At 37.6% G+C, this 19,322-nt stretch overlaps 1 protein-coding gene and 2 pseudogenes across 1 annotated transcript; 1 reads left to right on the top strand and 2 right to left on the bottom strand.

Annotated features, from left to right (window-relative positions):
* Nucleotides 1-1,461: 1,461 nt before the first annotated feature.
* Nucleotides 1,462-1,600, bottom strand: LOC129243268 (U2 spliceosomal RNA; annotated as a pseudogene).
* A 736-nt stretch (nucleotides 1,601-2,336) lies between these two features.
* Nucleotides 2,337-2,522, bottom strand: LOC129243186 (U2 spliceosomal RNA; annotated as a pseudogene).
* Nucleotides 2,523-8,402: 5,880 nt separating this feature from the next.
* LOC129241135 (dnaJ homolog subfamily B member 13) lies at nucleotides 8,403-18,640 on the top strand. The gene is made up of 4 exons (XM_054877321.1): nucleotides 8,403-8,747; nucleotides 8,802-9,153; nucleotides 9,222-9,622; nucleotides 17,977-18,640. The coding sequence occupies exons 1-4, from the start codon at nucleotides 8,525-8,527 to the stop codon at nucleotides 18,117-18,119; spliced, it is 1,119 nt and encodes a 372-aa protein (XP_054733296.1). The 5' UTR covers nucleotides 8,403-8,524; the 3' UTR covers nucleotides 18,120-18,640.
* Nucleotides 18,641-19,322: the final 682 nt, after the last annotated feature.

The following is a 19,322-nucleotide window of genomic DNA, read 5'->3' as shown; positions in this document are numbered from 1 at the left end:
ACGCGTGTGAGTGTATATTTGGTGATTTATAGTGAAATGTTAAAAAATATAGAGTGTAATGTGGTAAATTATAGTGAAGTTCCCGAGGGCATTTTGAATGTAAATAATTAAAAAATTATTATTTCCCGAATAATTTAAAGTTATAAAGAGTGTTCCTTAACACCTCACTAACATCTCCACCAAGTTTCATTAAAAAAAACATTATAGTTTGCTAGAAATTCCAAAATATACATTGTTCTAAATTCCAGCCTTTTCCTATGCTGCTGCTACCTATTTTTCCTCAGTAGAAAACCTATGAGGTAATCACAAGTGTAGAGAATATTTTATATTGTAGCTTGCAGAGTTTGACAAACGTTAAGGTATTGAGAAATTTCATGTGAATAGTGTGAATTATTAAAAATGAGTTCGAATGACGACAAGAAGGATAAAATGCGAAACGTCACATTGGTGCAGTTGTGCAGTGTTGCCACCGCTTTGCTCTTCGCAATAAATTAAATGCTTTTTTATACCCAAAATGGGAAAATTTTTGAGTTTGGTGTTTGTTTATTTTTTTAATTTATAGCTACCAAAACTGTAAGTTAACAAAAAATTTGAATAAAATTAAAAAAAAAGCCTAAAAAAGGTCACTCTTGCATCTAAATTTGTTGATTCCAAGGCGAATCTATTAAAGGTGGTGTTGGTAAATCAGCTGATTTGTTTTTTTTTCCTTTCGCTCTGTCCATGTGGCTGTCAGCACAGAATAAAACAAAACCAATTCATCTTTTCTTTTCTACTTTTCCATTACTTTGCCGTGACAAGCAAACGTACAAAATGTTGTTGTTGGACTAGTGCCACCACCTTTAATAAATGCGCATTGGTTGATTCTTATAAAATTTGATGTTTTGAACCAGCGAATCTCATTTTTTGCTCTCTTTGAGGCTATGCAAGAATATTTGATCGTTTTCTCTCATTTCTTCATAACATTTGAAACCTTTTTTTTTTAATTTTAAAAAGTCTTTGAATTTACTGCATTCGAATTAAAGCTTTGCAGTTGCGAGAGAAAAATTTGACTGCTCGAAGTAGAAGAAGAAGAACTTCAAAAAAAATACGTGTCTAACGGTTAGACGCGATAGAAGTGAAACCTTCCGTAAAACAAACTGAGAGAGAATGAGACGAAAGCAGCATTAGGAGCGGGATAATTATAGGTTCATTATAATATTGCTATAAAGTTCATATTTTATTTTCTTCATTTTATTATTATTCATCCTCAATGTTTTCAATTTCAACAAATGATACGAGTGGCTTATGATAGATAAAATATGATACAAATGCTTTGGTTTCGATGTTGTCAAAAAAAAAATACCTAAACGGACCGAAGAAACAGACTTACAAATTTCTTCCATTTTCGTCTACTTGTATTCATATAAAAATTTATGTCTCTTCCCACCAAAGCTAAATGTATTAGTATATTTCTTCTTGTATTTATTCATGGCCGAAATCCCTGCGGTACTGCAATACCGGGCCAACCCGTGGCAGAGGTGGAGAAAGCCCCTAAAGCACTCCGCCCATTTCCAAAAATTAGTTTAACACTTTGATCTTAGCCATAAGGCCGAGAAGTGATAACCATACACAACCAACAAACTACCTTGTCATTACATTTTCTAATAAACCTTTTGAGAATTACACGCTCACAAAAATTAATGTACGAAATATTTATACCGATTCACTTAAACACGGCGAGCTGTTTGATTTCATGTTCGTGCCTGTGTATGTGCATTTGTGCGTTCATATCGCCACAGTGCATGACTACCAGCCTTGGCTGAGCACAGTAAGAAAATGTATTCGAGCGTATATATGTATGTATGTACGTTAGTGTGTTTGTACGATTGTGCTCTGCGCTCAGCTTTGTGTCGATTTTACTGTGCGCTGCGCAGGTTGGGGTATTCTTGCAGAATGTAAAGATGATTCACACACTGTCAACCGACTGGGTACAGTTGTCACAAGTGATGATATGTATAATTTTTATATGAAAAATCAAGGCGAATCTTTTGAAGGTGGTAGCAATAACACAGCTGATTTGTTATTTTTTTCTTCCGCCGTGTACATTTGGTTGTCAACACAAAATTGAATTACGAAACGTTTTACTTAGCTTAGTGTATGAATTCACCTTGGAAAAAATTCAATTTTCTTCTATAATCAATTTTAATAAAAAAAAACTGTTTTCAATAAATAATCAGAAATGTCCTACAATGCAAATTTCACTTCAAAAAAAATTCCATTTTCGTCTACATGTATTCATATAAAAATTTATGGCTCTCCCACCAAAGCTAAATGTATTAGTATATTTCTTCTTGTATTTATTCAAGGCCGAAATCCCGGCGGTACTGTAATACCGGGTCAACCCGTGGCAGAGGTGTAGCAAGCCCTTAAAACACTCCGCCCATTTCCAAAAATCAGTTTAACATTTGTTGTCCTCCGACGGAGGATCTATCAGATGTTAAGCTGATACGAACATATACCACACTACCTACTTCAATAGATTTTCTAATAAACCTTTTGAGAATTACACGCTCACAAAAATTATTTATATCAACATATAATATAACGCTTCGTAACTAAATAACTTTTAGGCCAGCGATTACAGCATGGCGCGGTAGCCGAGCGACTAGCAATGTGAGCTTCCGATCCAAAATCCTTGGTTCGAATCACAAGAAAAAATAAAAGTTATTTTTATTTAGTTCGTCGCTACGTTTATATCAACATATAATATAACGCTTCGTAGCCAAGAGGGTCGCTTTTTCGTTTCACTTTTCCTCAAATCACTCCCAACGATTCTAAAGAAGTTTTCACTTCAAAATTTAAATAAACCAGACAGATGACCCAAACAAATAACACACGCGCAATCCAACCCGCAGTCGCAGAGGCCATGATTTTATGAAGTTCGGAACGTTGTTTTTAGTCATTCTTGGTTCACTCGAGCTTTGTGAGACGGTGTCGAGTCCTGTTGAAACGTCCATGGTCTACCACCGAAATGTTTGTCAGCCCCCGGCTTCATAGCAACTCCCAGAATACTTTTCCGATAATATTTCGCATTTACCTTGACGCCAGGCTCGATGAAAACGATTGGAGGGAGCCCATCTGCAGTTACAGCGGCCCAAATCTGTGGTCGATGACTCAAATTCTCGTATGAACGGTCGGTCAAATAAACCCTATCGATTTGGGAGTTTGCGAATTGCTCAATTTGAAAAGTTTCCTCGTCAGAAAACACAATGTTCGCAAATTTACCGGTTTTGGCCAAGCGAAGCAACTTCTTCGCTCTCTCAAGTCTGACTTGTTGCAGTCTTTTGATGACCATCTCCATAACGTTTCGCGATGCTACCAGTATTATTGTAACGAGTAATGATGCGATAAACAAAAACTTTCTTCAATTTAAGATGCTCGGGCTCACGAACAATCGCTGCTTGTTATTTTCCAGCCAAATATAATGCAATCACACTTTTACGTTTGAAATCCATTACTGATTTTCTTTTCGTGACATTTTAAAAACAATATATTAGAATAGGATAACATTTTAAATAACAGGCCTCTTTTCTTGCCAAGCGTTAGTAAGAGGCGAATAGATGAAGCATATTATTGTTGTTGCTTTCACTTGCAAATTAATGGTCGAGTTAGGACAAAACAGGCTCCTTTCCGACAATTAGAAGAACCGACGTGCACATCTATTAAATTTTATCTGAGGGTATATGAAAGACATTACCACGAAAGAAAAAAAAAAGAATGAGGCAAAAGTAAGCGAGTTTTATTTAATCGAAGTTTTCGAGTTGTCGAAACCTGTACTGCTACAATAAAATATTTCCCATCACTTACAAAGTAATTACATATTTGGTCGATGATCATGATTCAATTATACAAGGTTAAGTAAAGTTTGACAACTGATTTCGGATGCTACTTAATCCATTGATGCAATTTGGAAGCAAGGGAAAAAAGGGCATAAGTTTATCCCCTTTCTGAAAATGTAGTAAAAAATTGAAAAAGGTCGTTGTAAGCCATAGAATAATTTTATGTTATTTTATAAGTGGTACTTAATTATCCCATAGATTTGTGTCATATACAGGGTTGGCCATATTAAACTGACCCATGTGATTATTAAAAAAAATATGGAAAAAGAAACATTTTTTTGTGTTTCATTGTGAAAAACATTTAATTTAGTTCAAGGAGATTCGTTTACATCACTTTTTGAATATGATATCGCGCAAGTGGTCGCCCTTAGCTCGTATAGCGTAATGTGCCCGTTTTTCGGCGTTTTCCATAGTTTTGGCCAGCGTCTCGGCCGATATGGCGGCTATTTCCCGTCGGATATTGGCCTTAAGTGCGCCTAGTGTCTTTGGCTTGTTGACGTAAACCTTAGATTTCAAATAGCCCAAAGAAAAAAGTCCGGTGGCGTCAAATCCGGTGATCGTGGCGGCCAGTCAAAATCGCCGCTTTTTGATATCAAACGGCCAGGGAACAAAGTCTTCAATAAGTTGACGGTGGCTCGTGCTGTGTGTGGTGGTGCGCCATCTTGCTGAAACCAGAAGTGCTCCATACCATTTTCACGAACAATCGGCATCACAAAATCGGTTATCATGGCCCGATAACGCTCTTGATTGACGGTCAATGGTTGGTGTTGACCATTTTCAAAGAAGAACGGCCCAATGACCATATCAGCGCAAATGCCACACCAGACTGTAACTTTTTGGTCGTGGAGAGGTACCTCTTCAATAATTTGAGGGTTTTCAGTGGCGTAGAAACGGCAATTTTGCTTATTTACGGTTCCGTTCAAGGAGAAATGGGCCTCATCACTCATAATGATTTGATGCCAAAAATCCTCATCAGTTTGGGCCATTCGGACGACAAAATTGGCATATTCCAAGCGACGAGGCTTGTCGGCCGGCAACAGTTGTTGATTTAGTTGTATTTTGTACGGGAATATCCCCAAATCCAAACGAATGATACGTCGTAGAGTGGTCTGAGGGATGTCCAACTGAGCAGAACGACGATTACCTGACGTTCGCGGCGATGACTCGATACTGGCTCGTACGGCCGCGATATTTTCGTTAGATCGTCTTGGCCGCTTTTTATTTGAACGTCGGGTATTAGCCACAGTGCCGGAAGACAAAAATCTTTTGTGCATTTGCTTGATTGCGTTCTTTGACGGGGCACTTTTCACTTTATTTTTTTTCTCCACGCACGTTGCGTTTTTACAATCGAGAAGGAATTTTGAATGTACAGCTGAACAATTTCAGCGCGTTCTATTGGGGTGTACTGTTTCATGGTATAAATCTCCTTCGACTGACGCTTCCAACGCGGTATGTCATTAGCTGATCTGAAATTACAGTAAAAAGTTATAGGGTTACTCAATGGGTCAGTTTAATATGGCCAATACATGGTATGTATTTTGACCATGCATCGGATAGGAATCTATATGTGCCATTTGTAAACCTACACTGAAGTAATAAATAAAACAACTTCAGAATAGTGGAAACTCTTAACGAGGAAAAACCACTTTTATTTCGTCACGTCCGCTAATCATACATTTGATGTTTTAAGGAGATTACCTGCAAAGTTAGAAGTATAAAATCTGTGTTAGAAAAAGATAAATTTATATACAGTCACTCACATTCAAAGTCGGGCAGATGCATACGAAAACTTCTAGACATAATATCTATGTTTTGATGAAAGAAAACACGTTCTACCGCTTTCTGTTTTTGCACAAAAATTGTTTTATTTAAAAACAACAAAAAAAATATATTCCAAGTTGCTTTATAAAATGTTAATGTATAAAAAACTGAAAAAGGCCACTTCTCTGTCTCACATTTAAAGTCGGGCAAACTATGTTTTGCAAATATGCATACCGTTATTTCTAAATTTTCTATACTTGTATTAAAAGTTATTGTTCATTGTTGCCTTGTCAATCATTGGGTGAGTTTATAAAAGTATTTTGCAAAATGCCGCGTAATGGTAAACAGTCTACATTGGAGGAACGCAAAATAGTAATTCAACTGCACTTTGACGAAAAATGTGAGCGAGCAATATCGAAATTGATAAAAAAAAGCAAGTCAACAGTGCACGATATTATTGCTAGATACAATGAAAATGGTTTCATTGCAAATAAGCATCGTGGAACCCGTCCAAAGAAGCTTTCCTCCAAAGATGAGAGCATGGTGCTAAGGGAAGTGAAGAAAAATCCATTCATTTCTGCTCCAAAATTAACTGCGCTGGTTAAAGAAGCTTCTGGGGTGGAGGTAAATCCCGAAACAATAAGAAGACTTCTTCGAAAAAATGATTTTCACGGCCGAGTTGCGCGGAAGAAGCCCCTAATAAGCAAGAAAAACCAAAATGACCGGCTTGTTTTTGCTCGCCAATATATGGCTAAGGATTTCGATTTTTGGAGCACTGTAAGTGGGGGAAAAAATAACAATTTCATGATTTTAATATTCATTCTTTAGGTATTATTTACTGACGAAAGTAAATTTAATTTATTTGGATGTGATGGAAGGGGTAAAGTGTGGCGCAAACCGAACAAGGAGCTGAAAGGCAAGAATTTAAGAAAAACGGTTAAACACGGTGGTGGATCTGTAATGGTTTGGGGATGCATGGCGGCGTCAGGAGTTGGAAAATTGCATTTCATTGGTGATGCTTTCCATTTCAATTCAACCGGGCTATTCGGGTCATGTTCTTCGATTTCGATGTAACTTAAATATGTTGCTCTCTGGTCAAAATAATGAGACACGTATTTTTTTGTTCGCCCGAAAAAAATTTTTTTCAAGAGTTATCGGCAATTTTGTTTTTCGGCTCAAACTCGATTTTTTTTAATTATATAAGAAAAATTTTTTTTTTAATGCCCATAACTTAGTCAAAAATGACTCGATTTTAATAATTTTGGGTTCAAAATGATCGCCATTACTTACACAAGCGATTTCATGTAGAAACAGTTGAAAAAAATTAGTTGAACATTTTTTATTTTGCAAAAAACAAAAAGTGCGAAACAGGTTTTTTACTCAAAAATTCATTACTCAAAAACAACTCATTTTAGCTACTGGGCATTCAGCTTAATTGAAGTTTGAGGTGTCCTCTTGATTCGGAAAAAGTTATAAAAAAAATAAAAATACACTTTTTGAAATATTGAATTTCGAAAAAATTTCAATTTTTTTTTCTTTTTTGCTAAATAAAAAATTTTTAACTACTTTTTTGCAATTGTTTCTACATGAAGTTGCTCGTGTAAGCAATTACGATCATTTTGAACCCAGAATTATTAAAATCGGTTCATTTTTGACTAAGTTATGGGCATTTAAAAAAAATTTTTTCTTATATAATTAAAAAAAAAATCGAGTTTGAGCCGAAAAACAAAATTGCCGATAACTCTTGAAAAAAATTTTTTTCGGGCGAACAAAAAAATACGTGTCTCATTATTTTGACCAGAGAGCAACATATTTAAGTTACATCGAAATCGAAGAACATGACCCGAATAGCCCGGTTGAATTGAAATGGAAAGCATCTGGTGGAATAATGAATAAACACGTTTATTTAACAATTTTGAAACAAAATTTGAAAGAAAGCGTGAGAAAACTAGGCATCGAAAGTAGTTTTCATTTCTACCAGGACAACGATCCCAAACATTCCTCATATGACGTCAAGAGCTGGTTGTTATATAACTGTCCAAAGGTAATAAAAACTCCTGCACAAAGTCCCGACCTCAATGCCATTGAGCATTTGTGGGATGAATTAGGTCGCCGGATGCAGGAAAGGCAATGTACATCAATTCAACTCTTGAAAATTGCTCTGCAGGAAGAATGAAATAAAATAAGCCCTGATGTTTGCAAAAAGTTAGTGGAATCGATGCTAAGCTGGCTACAAGCTGTTGAAAAGCAAAAAGGTGGAGCAACGAAGTATTAATTTTGCGTTGTGTACAAATTTTTTCACACCTGTGTATATAAATTTTAAGCGGTTATTAACAAAAAATCAGATTGATAATCTGCAACAAAAGACTTACCTAAATGTGGCTATGTAGCAGCTATTATCAATGTAATTTTCACAGAACTTTCAATAGAATTGAAAGATGCGAAAGTCTAAGCAAAATGGAAATGCCTGCTAACTTTTTCAGCAAAAATTTTAATTTCTACGCTTTTGAGTACTTTTTCTTTAGAATTTGCTCTGAAATAAAAAGTAGCTTTTCCAAGAGGACAACACGGATTTATTAAGTAGCTTCAAGATGGCTAACACAGGGTGAAAATTAGGCTACTTACATCACCTTTAATTATTGCTTCATGGTCGATGATGGACTTCCTCAGTTTCATTCAAATTTTGATAAAACGCATATTCCATCCGTAGTAAGCATTTTACTCCGTGATCCTTCTACTATCGTTATTTATACGCACTGTAAAATAAATTCACCTAAATATCATTTTCAAATTAAAAACAATTCAAATTTTCTCCATTGTGGCACAATTATCAATCTAAAAATTTGTTTAACATCACACATTTAGCTTTGCTCTAAGCGTTCGCCATGAATCGGACGGAACTCGATTATTACGCTGTACTGAATGTGCCACGCGATGCACCCAAAGAGGCTATAACGCTGGCGTATCGTAAATTGGCTATTAGGCTGTGCCCGCATCGCGATCCGAAGTATGAACGCGATTTTGTGCCAAATTTGGGGCCAACCCATATGCAAACGCTGTCGCAGAATCGCCAATGGGAATACATTAATATGGCCTACGATGTTCTAGGTAAGATCGGAAGTGCTTATTAAATAGTTCTTCTGATGCTAATCAAAATTCTAGGCAACGATTTGTATCGCGCAATCTACGATCGATTTGGGGAGGCTGGTCTCTTTCAGGGCATTTATTTACCCAATGGCTACTTCCCGCCTTATCAATACCATGGCGACCACATGAAAGTATATCACGATGTCTTTGGCAGCTACTCGCCATATGCAAACATCATTGATGTTGTTACAAATCCGCCAGTGCTGTACTCGTCGTTGGAACATGGCATAGGGGTGTACAGAAAAGATCCGCCAGTGGAGAGAATTATTTATTTAGAATTGGAGGAAGTATTTACGGGCTGTACAAAATTGATGCATGTCTGGAGACAAGAATTTGCTGATTCGAAAGAAACGCGCACAGAGAAAAAGTATATCACTTTGCAACTCGATTTAGATTGAATTGAATAGTGCAATGTAATTCGCTTTTATTTCATAGGAAGAAAACACTAAAACTGAAAATATCACCAGGTACCACTGCAGGCACACGATTTTGTTTCAAGGAGGAAGGTGACCGCAGCCCAACAAAAATCCCTGCCGATATTATATTTATCACAGCCGATAAGCCGCATCCACTCTTCGAGCGTAGTCAGCACCACAATTTGGTCTACACCCATGATATTACTTTAAAAGAGGCACTTGTCGGTTTTACCTTTACAATCACTACGCTGGGCAAACGCGCTCTAAAAATAATTATTTCCGATGTGGTTTGCCCGGGCTATACGAAAGTGGTGCCAAAAGAAGGACTACCAGTGTGTAAAGAAGAACCAATCGCTCCCGACATGAAACCATCTGGTCTAAAGGAAGTTACATTTGGAGACTTGATTGTCAAATTTCAGGGTAAGGAATCATGTTTGGTTGGTTTATGTGAGGCATGTGAGGGGAAAAATTGCTTCTTTGTTATCGAGTTGCCCTTCTATTATGCACTTATATTCGTCCCTGAACTTTAATAAAATCCTCATCCCCACTGTGCTGTTGTAGCAGCTTTGCTAAGCCAGGTTGTTGCTTCGCTAAGTGTGGTCACCGCGGCCATCTAATGGTCGGCGTAGAATATGTATTGCTTTGACGGATTTGGATTAGATGAGAAGGGGTATATGAAGTGGTGACGTGCTGGGCTTATTCATCTATTGGGCACATGATTGGTATGATTCTACAATATCAACAATATCTAATTATGCCAGCGTTACGCAGGTCTTTTGAGATAACTAGAGCTCGTCGTCTGCTACTCGACGCTACAGACTACAGTCTCCGACTACGCTTGTCATGGGGTAAGAGCTGAGCGTTTAAATTGCGCATGTAGTGTGGCTTGTCAATAGTTATTGTTGTGGTGTGCATAAGCATTTCTCATGAGATTCATGAGAACATTCCTTGCTCGGATATAAATCCTATTCCATTAGGAAACGTAGAATTGACTGTCTCGATAGTCTTGTGTAAGTGGTATTTTGGGCGATATCAGAAGACACCTCATAGATTGCTCAATTGCTGTGCATCACTAGTGGTGACCACCGTAGCCGAATGGGTTGGTGCGTGACTACCACTCGGAATTCGGAGTGGGTTCGAATCTCGGTGAAACATCAAAATGAAAAAAAAAGTTTTTTCTAATAGCGGTCGCCCTCGGCAGGCAATGGCAAATCTTCGAGTGTATGAAAAAGCTGCTCATAAAGTTTGGAGTCGGCTTAAAACTGTAGGTCCCTCCATTTGTGAAACAACATCGAGACGCATTATTTTAGCTAAGGAATTCTATTTAGATCGATGAACTCCTCTATTTGATCATTTCTCAACCGTCCAATTTTTTAATCTTGAAGTTTCTTTTTAATCTTTAAGTAAGATGGAGGGAACACTTTCAAGCAACTAGCAACATTGTTCTTAGCAGTATACCTAGCATTGAAGTGGGCAGCACAACAACCAGCAATAAAATACCAACATCTTGGCCCTGCCTGGCGGAGATTAGGGATGCAATTAAGAAGCTGAAGTTCAACAAAGTTGCAGGTGAAGATGGCATACAGCCTGAACTAATGACTGCCGACCCGCAAATATCAGCGAAAATTCTTCATCCCCACATCACCGCCGTCTGGAGCAATGAAAAGCTGCCTCCGTCCTGGACAAAAGGCCTCATAGGGAAGCTGCCCTAAAAGCCGACCTGCGTAACTGCGGCAACTGGCGACGACTAACCCTACTTAACACCATCTATAAAATTGCAGCCGTGATCATACAACGAAGGCTCAAAGATATCGAACGCTTCTTAAGAGACGAGAAAACTGGTTTTCGCTTTCACCGAAACTGTGTTGACTAAGCCAACACACTTTGGATTATAGTGAAACAATCAGTTGAGTGGCGTTCTCCGCTCTCCAGGCTGTTCGTAGACTTTAAGAAGGTGTTCGATTCGTTGATTACAAAGTTTTTGGTACCTTTGGTAGCAGGTGGACAGTGGAGATGAACTGTTTTAGACAAACCGACGACAGACACAGACGCTTGAGCCAAACACTCACAACAGTACCGAACTGAAGACAAGACAATAGTTTGTGAGTATCGGACTATTGCATTTTCTCAGATGTTTAGCTACCTCCACAACCGCTTTCGAAGCCAGTGGGAGAAGTGAATACTTTCGATGGCGTAAAATCTCCATATGACCACAGGAGCGGAACCCGGACGCAGGAACCTGTTGTGTCAATAGACATAAACGCGGCTCCACCTTGAAGATATGCTAACGCGGTTCCAAGGTGGAAATCAGTCGAGGAGGAGGAATGTTATGGTGTTAGTGGGAGTATGCCCCACATACCATTGGTGTGACGGCACCTGTGATGATGTTTCAGACATTTTGATTTACACCTCCCTACTAAAAAAATACCAGTCTAACGGTTAGACGCGATAGAAGTGAAACCTTCCGTAAAACAAACTGCGAGAGAATGAGACGAAAGGAGCTTTAGGAGCGGGATAATTATAGGTTCCTCATAATATTGCTATAAAGTTCATATTTTATTTTCTTCATTTTATTATTATTCATCCTCAATGTTTTCAATTTCAACAAATGATACGAGTGGCTTATGATAGCTAAAATATGATACAAATGCTTTGGTTTCGATGTTGCCAACATATCTTTGAAATACCGCGTCAATGGTTGTTTTTGATCGTGTTGTCGATTCAGTGCGATTGTTACACATTTTTAAATTGAATGTTGTATTGAGAACGTCAATTAAAGGAACCGCTGTGTCCAATGCAAAATTTACGTTAAAATCGCCACTTAAAATCATTGGAACTTTATTGTAATCTTTTCTAAGTATCCGCGATACTTCTGGTGTATACTTTATTAAATTTTCGTGCATTATTTTTCGGCATAATTGCGGTAAATATTTGAAAATGAAAATATTTACGAATATAAAAATACACACGCGGTTGCTATTATGAGCGTCCCCAGCAAAACCTGCGTGCCCGAAACTCTAACACAATTACATTTTTTTGAATGTTACAAACACATATGCACGCAGGTTTTGCTGGGGCGTGACCGAAACTCTAACACAATTACACATATGCACTCGTATTTGTTTGAAAATCGACTTTTTTTTTTTTGGTTCTCCGTCACCTTTGGAAAATGTGTAAACAGTAAGCAAACTTTATTCATATATTTTTCCTCATTTTTGCATCAGTAAAATTAAACGAACGCCGTAGCCGAATGGGTTGGTGCGTGACTACTATTCAGAATTCACAGAGAGAACGTCAGTTCGAATCTCGGTGAAAACACCAAAATTAAGGAAAACTATTTTTCTAATAGCGCAAAACACCGAGTATATTTCTGCCATGAAAAAAAGTTCCTCATAAACATATCATAAAATAAAATAAAATAACTGTATAAAAAAATTTTTTTTCTTGTGATTCGAACCAAGGATTTTGGATCGGAAGCTCACATTGCTACCCGCTCGGCTATCGCGCCATGCTGTCGGCGCTGGCCTAAAAGTTATTTAGTTCGTCGCTACGTGTAATATTCGTAGCCAAGAGTGTCGCTTTTTTCGTTTCATCGAGTCTGAAATCACTCCCAACGATTCTAAAGAAGTTTTCACTTCAAAAATAAAACAAAGGTGTTCGATGCTATCCAACGAGACGCAATATGGCTGGCACTGAGTAGAAACGGAGTTCCAGCCAAGATAATACGCCTCATCAAAGCCTTCTACGAGAATTCTGAACTGGCAGTGCTTCACAAAGGCGATATCATTCGATCCATTCACCACCAATGCAGGCGTAAGGTAAGGTTGTCCCTTGTCGCCTCTTTTCTTCGCCATCGTCCCTGATGAGATCATGAACCAACTGACCCTGCACAAAAAAGGCATCGTATGGAGTTTCACCAGACACCTTGAAGACGTGGACTTCACCGATGGCATCTACCTTCTCTCTCACAAACTCTCTGACATGCAAGCGAGGACGGACAAACTAGTCGAGCTGGCACCGCACTGTCGAACTGTCGGACTGGAGGTCAACATCGCCAAGACCAAGGCCATGAGAGTTAACCACAATAACGCAAGGCAGATATTGGTTGACGGATGCCCGGTGGAATTCGTCGAAAGCTTCTGGTACCTCGGCTGCATCATCACGACAGATGGTGGAGCTGATGAAGATGTCAACTGCAGGCTTTACAAAGCAAGGACGGCATTCGGGCGAATGCATACAGTATGAGGGAGTTCGGAAATATCCAGGCGCACTAAACTGCGTGAAGTCCGTCTTGTTGTACGGTAGCGAAACATGGCTGATATCTAAAATCAGCACACAGAGGACACAATCTGTCATCAACAAATTAACGAACAAGAAACCCATCCTTAAGCAAATCAAACGTAGAAAGTGGCGATGGATAGGTCACACATTGAGAAAACCACCAGATAGCATCACGAGAATGGCTCTGGACTGAAACCTGCAAGGGAGCAGAGATCGTGGTCGACCAAAAAAACACTTGGGGAAAAGTCGATGCTGCGCGAATAGAAGATGCCGACATCTCATGGGACGGTGCAAAAACAATAGCACAGAACCATGTACGATGGAAGAGTCTTGTCGAGGCCCTATGCTCCCGAGAGGAGTGAACAAGGAAACAAAATTCTCATAGCTCAAAAGCTCAAAGAATTAAAATTTGCGAATTGAAATTGCTATTGGAATGTTTTTAATCTGACAGCGATGATAAAATGGAACAAATTATTGTGGAAAAAATGAAATTATGTGATGCCAAAGCTCGTTATTTTGCAATTTATTTGCTATATATATTTTTTTTTAATTTTATACGACTTAGCTCAGTGAAAAAAATTGTATTTTTGTGATTTTTCCTGCCAACAATTTAATCAGCTATTCGTAAAACTTGCAAATTGTTACTGGTTTTGCGTTTATGTACTTTTTCTGATATTTTTCTCTTTGAGAGAGAATTCTCGGAAATTAAGTTACTGGCATATTTTAACTTACTGGATAATTTTTACAGAATTGAACAGACCTATTTCCAGTAGAATGAATGTCACATCAGATGCGATTTTGCCACCAATTCCAGTTTTCCCACCAGGCTTGAATCCAAAAGCTATTTTTATCGGGGATTTGCTAAAATTCCCCAAAGAGTCCACCTCCTCTAATGCATACGTCCAACATTTCAATGAAAGCGTTGCTCCTTTAAGAAACGAATGGGAATTCGTTTTTACCGAAGGATCTAAAACAGACACCAGTACATCGTTTGCAGTCACAGACCAGCTTGGTATCACAATCTCTTTACCTTCCTACTGCTCAGCATTCACAGCGGAAGCAGCTGCATTGCTGGAAGCGGTAGTTTATGCCTCCGACAAAGGCGGAAAAATCCATAATTTGCAGCTATAGTAAATCCGTTATGGACGCTATATTGAACCATTCTAACGAACCTCCAATAAACACTGAAATCCGAAATAATATCTTATCAAATAAAAATTCCATAAGGATCATATGGGTTCCGGGCCATGCTGGAATACAAGGCAACGAGTGCGCTGATACTAGAGCCAAAGAAGCCACCCAAGAACCCCTTCACTTGAGTGCACATTTTACTATCAAAGATATTCGGAAAATTATACTAAAATCTCTTCAGGATGCGTACAATAGTCATTTAATTAATTATCAACACCACTACAAAAAGTTCAATCCTTTTGGGATCAAACCCATATATCCTACACACTTGTCTTCCTAGAACCTCTAGATACATATTTACACGGCTTCGAATCGGTCACACTATTAGCCCCTGGTGACGCTCAAGCATGCATGTCCAGCAGGCTTATATGTATGCGTGTCGGGTGACACTCGTACTTGCTTCGTGTCACACATACTTGTTGTCGGCTTTTGCATGATGAAAATCAAAAATTTTAGATATTAGCGTCAAGCATCCGACACGCACACATATAAGCTGCAGAACATGCATGCTTGAGCGTCACCAGCAGCTATATAGCCAACCATGTTCACATTCTAAACGGCACAGTCAAACTAGACTGCCCCTTTGCAACTCAACTCGACTACACGACTACACACCTCCTCGATACCTGCCCTAACCTTGAACTTTCGAAGCTACTCAACAACTCAGATTATAATAGCAGCAACAAACGCTAAAAAAAACACTTTTTTCATGAATTTATTGTAGCGAAACGGTTCAAGTCAGTTTATTAAAAGTTATTGTATATTATAAAGTAACATTTCAAGAATATTTGATAAAATTTTCATGTAAAAATATTGCAAAATGAGCGAATGAGAGCACATTTACGTAGACGTCTTTTCAAAAATACATTGTGCAGTAGTCAGCATATCTCAGCGTAGAATCATCTGAAATCAAAAAAATCGAATAATTTAGTTAAAGTATGAGTTAAACTTCCCCCCAACGTTTATTTTGACGATTTATTTTCATTTTCAGCCATTTGGTAGTCGTTTGAAGTAAAAAGTGATTTTTGACGAAAAAATGCCGCCATTTTGTAGGTGTAAAACCACCTTAATATTAAAAAAATGGCGAAAAAAAACGTTGGGGGGAGGTTTTTTATATGTAAAATATGTGTGCAAAATTTCAAAAGGATCGGTTGAGTAGTTTTCAAATGCCAATGACTACGCACTTTAAAAAAAAAGGTTCGAGAAAACCGCGTTTAATGTTTTGTAACGGACTACGCGCGCAACTGCTGCGTCTCGGCAGATGTTTGAGGCGGCTCGGCTTTATGCTCTATAACTTAAAAAGTTTTGCTCGGATTGACTTAAAATTTTAACACGGTATTTTTGAAATGTTTTACTACAATAACATGCAAAAAAAAAAAAATCGATTTTTATCCCTTACCCCCCCCCCCCCCCCCCCCCCCTTTTCGCTTTTTTCTCAAAATATGTTTTTTTTTCGCGCTGTCGAATATAACTAAAAATGTAATCAAAATATCAATTTAAAATTTTATAGGGATATTCTTTAATATATGGGCCTTTGCATGAACCTCAATTTCATATTAATTATCACTAAAAATATTGTTTTGATCAATTTGTTTATAAAAAAACAGTGTAATTTTCTTTTATTTCATTTCAAATTTTTATGCTTTTTCGTTAAAAATTGGTGCAAAGCGGAATGCCTTATTTTAATGAAAAATTGTTGTCTGTTTGATTTCAGTTGATTGCATGAGGCGCAATTTAAGGGAGCCACGTTTGAGCAGCGCCATGTTTTTTTTTTTGTTTTTTTTTTCATTTCCAAAAAATTTTTGTATATTCATTTAAGCGTGAATATTAATATGCAATTTATTTTAAGATAATAAATGCTCATAGTTTTTCGCAAATAAATGATTGAAAAACTCGCTGTCTGCAGGAGCTGCCCCTCGCTTACAGGGTCCAGCACTCGAAGTGCAACGAATTAAAAAGTCCATAAATTTAGTTGGGAAAATAAAAGTATCAAAGTAAAAAATGTGTGAAAATAATACAAAATTAAGAATAAATTTTCTTTTGCTCGATATGACCACCTTTTGCCTTGACTATGGCCTTGAAATGGTCCAGAAACGAATCGCGAGCTGCCCGAATGTGATTTGCAAGTATCTTGGCCCACTCGCGGACAATGAATTTTTTCAGCGCCTCAAGACTGGTGAATCTTTTAGTTCGGATCTTGCTTTCCAATATGGCCTAAAAAGAATAACCTATCGGATTCGCATCTGGTGAATTTGAGAGCCAATCTGTGGATGTTATGAAGTTCGGAACGTTGTCTTTTAGCCATTCTTGGTTCACTCGTGCTTTGTGAGACGGTGTCGAGTCCTGTTGAAACGTTCATGGTTTGCCACCGAAATGTTTGTCTGCCCCCTGATTCAAAGCAACATCCAAAATACTTTCCCGATAATATTTCGCATTTACCTTGACGCCAGGCTCGATGAAAACGATTGGAGAGCGCCCATCTGCGTTTACAGCGGCGGAAACCATTACCTGTGGCGGGTGCTGCCTCCTGGTGGCTAATCGATGACGCAAGTTCTCGTATGAACGGTCGGTCATATAAACCCTATCGTTTTGGGAGTTTACGAGCTGCTCAATTTGAAAAATTTTCTCGTCAGAAAACACAATGTTCGCAAATTGACCGCTTTCCGCCAAGCGCAGCAACTCCTTCTCTTTCGCAAGTGTGACTTGTTGTTGCTTTGGTGTGAGATCACGCGCCTTTTGCAACTTGTAAGCTTTGACTTTGAGATAATTTTTTAGTATGAGGCGAATGCTACGGTCAGATATTTTCAATTCTTTCGCCATTTGACTGACACCTCGTCGGGGATTTCGCTCAAATCGCTTCTTCACTTTTTGCACCATTTCACGTGACGTTGCAGTCTTTTGAGGACCACCTCCATGACATTTCGCGATGCTACCAGTATCATTGCAACGAGTAATGGTGCGATAAACAAAAACTTTATTTACTTTAAGGTTCTCGAGCTCACGAACGATCGCCGGTTGTGATTTTCCAGCCAAATATAATGCAATCACACTATTACGTTCGAAATCCATTACTGATTTTCTTTTTTGGCGCTTACTCCTGGCAAAATGCTTCCGCTCGCTTATAAACAATACTCTGGACTGCCATTTAGCTAACTAACAGACAGCTAATGCCCGTGTATGAGCCGCGCGAGCGTTCTGAAGTTGGTTACACTGTAAATATCATAAAATGCGTATAAAAAGAGGTGTGCTTAGAAAATTTGAATACATACCTATTTATCCCCGTCATATTTATATATTTTCAGTTGAGTTCCCAAAATTAATGAATTACAAGATGCGCAATTTGACCAAAGAATTTTTTTGCGAATTGCAAAAAATGCAAGACGAAGCTGAGAATGCGCCGCATCCCTTGCAGAATCTTTTGAAAAACATTAAACGACGCAAATAATGGAGCCAGCAACAAGAAAAACAACAACAAATACATGCTTAATCAAATTTTTTAAATTTGTATTTTTTTATTATTTCATTCAAATTCAACGTATAATCGTAAAAGACTGTTACGCTTGAATGGCCTGCAATTAAATTTTTTTTTTGCAATACATATATGACATTTGCACATAAATATGTGTTTTGTATGCCTGCATATACATATATATTTTGTTGTATTTATTATTATGTTTTTTTTTTCGAATATGCATTAATTAAATTCAATTTGTGTGTAATTTGACTTGAATGTTTAGTTAAAAAAATTGTGAATGTTTTACATGTAGGCGTGTATTTAAATACATACAAGTATGTATATGTATGTGTATGTGTGAACGTACGTTTGATAAAAATCCGCATGATTGGTCAAAAATATATGCTTTAGAAATTTTCATAATCGAACTATTGTGTCGCTATGTATGTATGTATGTATTTATGTGTGTGAAGTTGTGCTTGTATTGGCGCTGTTTTGTGAAACCTGAATATATCTACTACATGAATAATGTGACATACTTATACTTATACTTACTTACATATATATTTACAAAACAAATAAACGCGTAAGAGGAGTAAACGCAATAGGCTGGATGTAGGTATGCCTGCACATACATACATACATTAGGGTGCATCATCAACCATACAAAAAACCAAAAACCACAACAAACGCAATCAGTACCGCTTTTCCACCGAAATTATGAAATCTATTTTATTTGAAGAAATTTACTAGAATATTTCGGGAAAATAATGAGATTTAAGTGAGCTGGACCGATTTGAATAACCTCCGAAATTTTTATTATAGTGATTTCTTTCATAAAATTGTTTACAAATTTTTATGCTACACCCAACTATCTCTTTGCACACGGCCTTTTTTACATGATTTTGAAATAACACGTTTGCCCCCAATCAATTTTTTCACATGAAATTTTCGTTTTTGCACGAGTCTCAAAACAAAAAATGTTTTTTTAAATAAAATATAACTCCTGAAAGAATGCCTATTACCTATGAAATGAGACTTTCAGCTATTAGTCCATAGAACTCGCTAGAAGTATTTTTAAACCTTCCCAAATGTCTTGTTTTTTTCGTCTGTCATCTGTTAACAATATTCAGTTCATTGTTTGTTACGTTTCATAAAACAATGCATTTTTGTCGCTCTTAAAAATGAAGAATT

Source organism: Anastrepha obliqua, chromosome 3, assembly GCF_027943255.1.
Source record: "Anastrepha obliqua isolate idAnaObli1 chromosome 3, idAnaObli1_1.0, whole genome shotgun sequence".
NCBI classification, from domain to species: Eukaryota; Metazoa; Arthropoda; class Insecta; order Diptera; family Tephritidae; genus Anastrepha; species Anastrepha obliqua.
The sequence above is the reverse complement of the archived record's forward strand: the minus strand, read 5'-3'. Positions and strand labels throughout refer to the sequence as shown.

Coding starts and splice junctions, on each gene's coding strand:
- LOC129241135 (XM_054877321.1), top strand. CDS start 8,525: ATGAATCGGACGGAACTCGATTATTACGCTGTACTGAATGTGCCACGC. Junction 9,154..9,221: donor GAAACGCGCACAGAGAAAAA/GTATATCACTTT, acceptor TTTATTTCATAG/GAAGAAAACACTAAAACTGA. Junction 9,623..17,976: donor CTTGATTGTCAAATTTCAGG/GTAAGGAATCAT, acceptor ATATATTTTCAG/TTGAGTTCCCAAAATTAATG.